Source organism: Acyrthosiphon pisum, unplaced genomic scaffold (genome assembly GCF_005508785.2).
Source record: "Acyrthosiphon pisum isolate AL4f unplaced genomic scaffold, pea_aphid_22Mar2018_4r6ur Scaffold_20876;HRSCAF=22383, whole genome shotgun sequence".
In the NCBI taxonomy this organism is placed as follows: Eukaryota; Metazoa; Arthropoda; class Insecta; order Hemiptera; family Aphididae; genus Acyrthosiphon; species Acyrthosiphon pisum.
Window position 1 is genome coordinate 10,523 of NW_021770280.1, and position 2,745 is coordinate 13,267.

The 2,745-nt window shown below is 23.7% G+C and overlaps 1 protein-coding gene across 1 annotated transcript; it reads left to right on the forward strand.

The window, feature by feature from the left end:
- The first annotated feature begins 57 nt into the window (after positions 1–57).
- On the forward strand, positions 58–1,119 carry LOC100574473 (protein CLP1 homolog). The gene is made up of 3 exons (XM_003240340.4): positions 58–210; positions 315–408; positions 488–1,119. Exons 1-3 carry the CDS (start codon positions 153–155, stop codon positions 600–602), a joined length of 267 nt encoding a protein of 88 aa, XP_003240388.2. The 5' UTR covers positions 58–152; the 3' UTR covers positions 603–1,119.
- Positions 1,120–2,745: the final 1,626 nt, after the last annotated feature.

Consider the following 2,745-nt stretch of genomic DNA (forward strand, 5'->3'; position numbering starts at 1 on the left):
AAATAATTTTATTGTATAGTAAAATTATTAAATTATTATGTACTATTATGAATTTGATTTATTTTATAGCTAAGTACTTTAAAGGAGTTATTTTTAGATTGGAAAGTAGAAAACTAGAGAGAATTGGAGCGCCACCCATTCCACATACATTGATGCTATTAGATATGCAAAAAACTGATTTAGAGACAAAACTTGAACCTGTTACTCCAGGTTAATATAAAAAAAACTTTTAGTGCGTTGCATATAATATTATTTAATAAAAATACTTTTCTATTAAGATTATATTTTTAAAAATATTTTGACAATTTTTACAGGGCCACATATGATACAACACGTGTTGGCTCTGAGTTTCAGTACAATGGTAGAAGAAGACGTTGTTAAGAATAGTGTTGCTGGTTTTGTCTGTATGTAAGTATTGTTTGGAATCATTCAATATAACATAACAACATTTTGATGTACAACCATTTTAATATGTTTTTTTTTCTAGAACAAATGTTGAAACTTCACCACAAATGTTAACTCTACTGTCACCTCAATCAAAACCTCTGACTGAAACAATTTACCTCATGTCAGATGTACAGTTCATGGACAACAATGCTTGAAGCTATGTTTTTAAAAAAAGCCAGAAAAAATATTTTGTGTTAAATATAGATACAGTTAATGATTATTTTTTTAGTACATAACATATTTTTCTTTGACTTAAAGAGTAATAAATCTCAGTGTGAGGTAACAATGTAATGTACATATTAATATCAGATGTAAATATGTAATTCATGTGATGACATTTTATATTTCATTAGTATTAAAATGACTTATAATTAATATTACGAATAACTGCACTAGTCATTAGTGTCATTACATATTTATTTGATATAAAGTTCAATAACATACAAATGCTTATGTTTAAAATTACTACTTTTAATTATTGCAAGTAATATAATATTATTGTTGTAATTAAAAAATGTAAATCCATTAAATAATTGTCTACACATTTTTCCAACTATTTTTATTCAACTGTTAAGTGTGCGTTGAAATCGTTTATGGATTTAAGTAAACTGTAATATTTAATTATAATTGTAATTCATGTCGAAATTCTGTCCCTTAAAAATTAATTGACAAGTTGCAGACTGATATAATTCTAATTATTATCACCAAAAATTGAGAATTAATTAATAATTAGTTAAACATTTATTTTTGTAAAAACTAATAAACTTACTGGTATCACTTAGGTTAGTTAATTAACTTAATTTTCTAATAAATATAATGTCATAATTTATTAGTTAATAAGATGTCACCATGTCAGTGAAATTTTGTATTCTCTTCAAGACCTTTGCGCAACAGAGATAAAACGCATTCACATAAAATTGTTTTTTATGATTGTTGAGTTATCTTAGAGTAGAATAATTTATTACGAAAATTATAGTGGATAATAATTTGGAAGGTTTGACTTATTACTTTTGTATTTTATTATTTATGACTTAGATATAAAAAAATATTGTAAATTTAAATAGATATTAAAGTTTTTAATACATTATTATACTTAGATGGATTGATATGTTATTCCCTCAAAAATTCTTAAGGTAGAAACTAGAAATACTATAGATAGTGCAAAAAGAAGAAATGATATAGTATTATAGTATGCGTATTACATTTATAACAAAATATTTATTGTTTAAAAATAATTCAAAGTCGCACAAGCACAATCAGTATTCTCTAGGCTTATGAATACCATACTAAAATGTATTGACCCGGTGGTAATTAAAAATGATATCCCCTTTGGAATTTCAACGTCTACACCTCTTATTTTTCACTTTATTTATTATTTATTCACTGTTAACTTTTAGCTTATCGATCTTGTGTCCTCTTAACTTAACTTAACTTGAGTTAATTATTTTCATTAACTTGCCCATCTTTTATAGGATGCATATTGCATTAATTATAACAAAATAGTTATTATAAATAATTTAAAGTTGCACATTCAGTAATCACTGGGTTTATATAAACCATACAGAAATATATTAACCCGGTCGGTGTTGAAAGATTTTTCTCAGGATTAAAATTTGTGCTGTCTACATACAGAATAAATATTAGCTCCAAACACTTGGAAGACCAGTTACTGGTCTGCACTAATAAACTTTTTGAAAAAAAAAGAAAAACAACTACAGATGTAACTTTATAATATATAAAATGATTAATATAATTTTTAATACGTTTAATATAAACAGTTTTTACAGATTTAAATTGGTAACAAACGCGTCAATCAAACGTAATTAAAAATAGATTATATTAATTTGTAATATTATTATTTTTATTATTATTTTAATTTTTTAATTTTTATGTTTCTTAATAAATTACAATGAGTATATTGTCTATTAGGTATTAAGTTTTTTCTTGCAAAACACTTTTTTGGTGTGTACTAATGTTACAACTTACAATATACCCACCTACAACCGATACAACAGTCAACTTTGTCTCCTAATTAAAATTAAATTAAAAATTAAAAATATTTATTTATTTCATCAAATCATAATATTTCACAATATACAATTAATATTACATAATAATATAATATTTTACAAATTCTTACTAAGAATTGGAATAAAATAGCTTAACTGCTTGACCTAACCCAAAGAAATATTTACAATATTATCATATATTCCTATAGATACCTATAGGCTGATATTATATCTTTATAATTATTTTTTAATTATTTATAATAGGTACCTTCTTTTTTCATGAAATTAA

Excerpts from the sequence above, each read along its gene's own strand:
- LOC100574473 (XM_003240340.4), top strand. The coding sequence starts at position 153 with ATGCTATTAGATATGCAAAAAACTGATTTAGAGACAAAACTTGAACCT. Across the intron at positions 211-314 it reads ACTTGAACCTGTTACTCCAG|GGCCACATATGATACAACAC; the intron begins GTTAATATAAAA and ends CAATTTTTACAG. Across the intron at positions 409-487 it reads GTTGCTGGTTTTGTCTGTAT|AACAAATGTTGAAACTTCAC; the intron begins GTAAGTATTGTT and ends TTTTTTTTCTAG.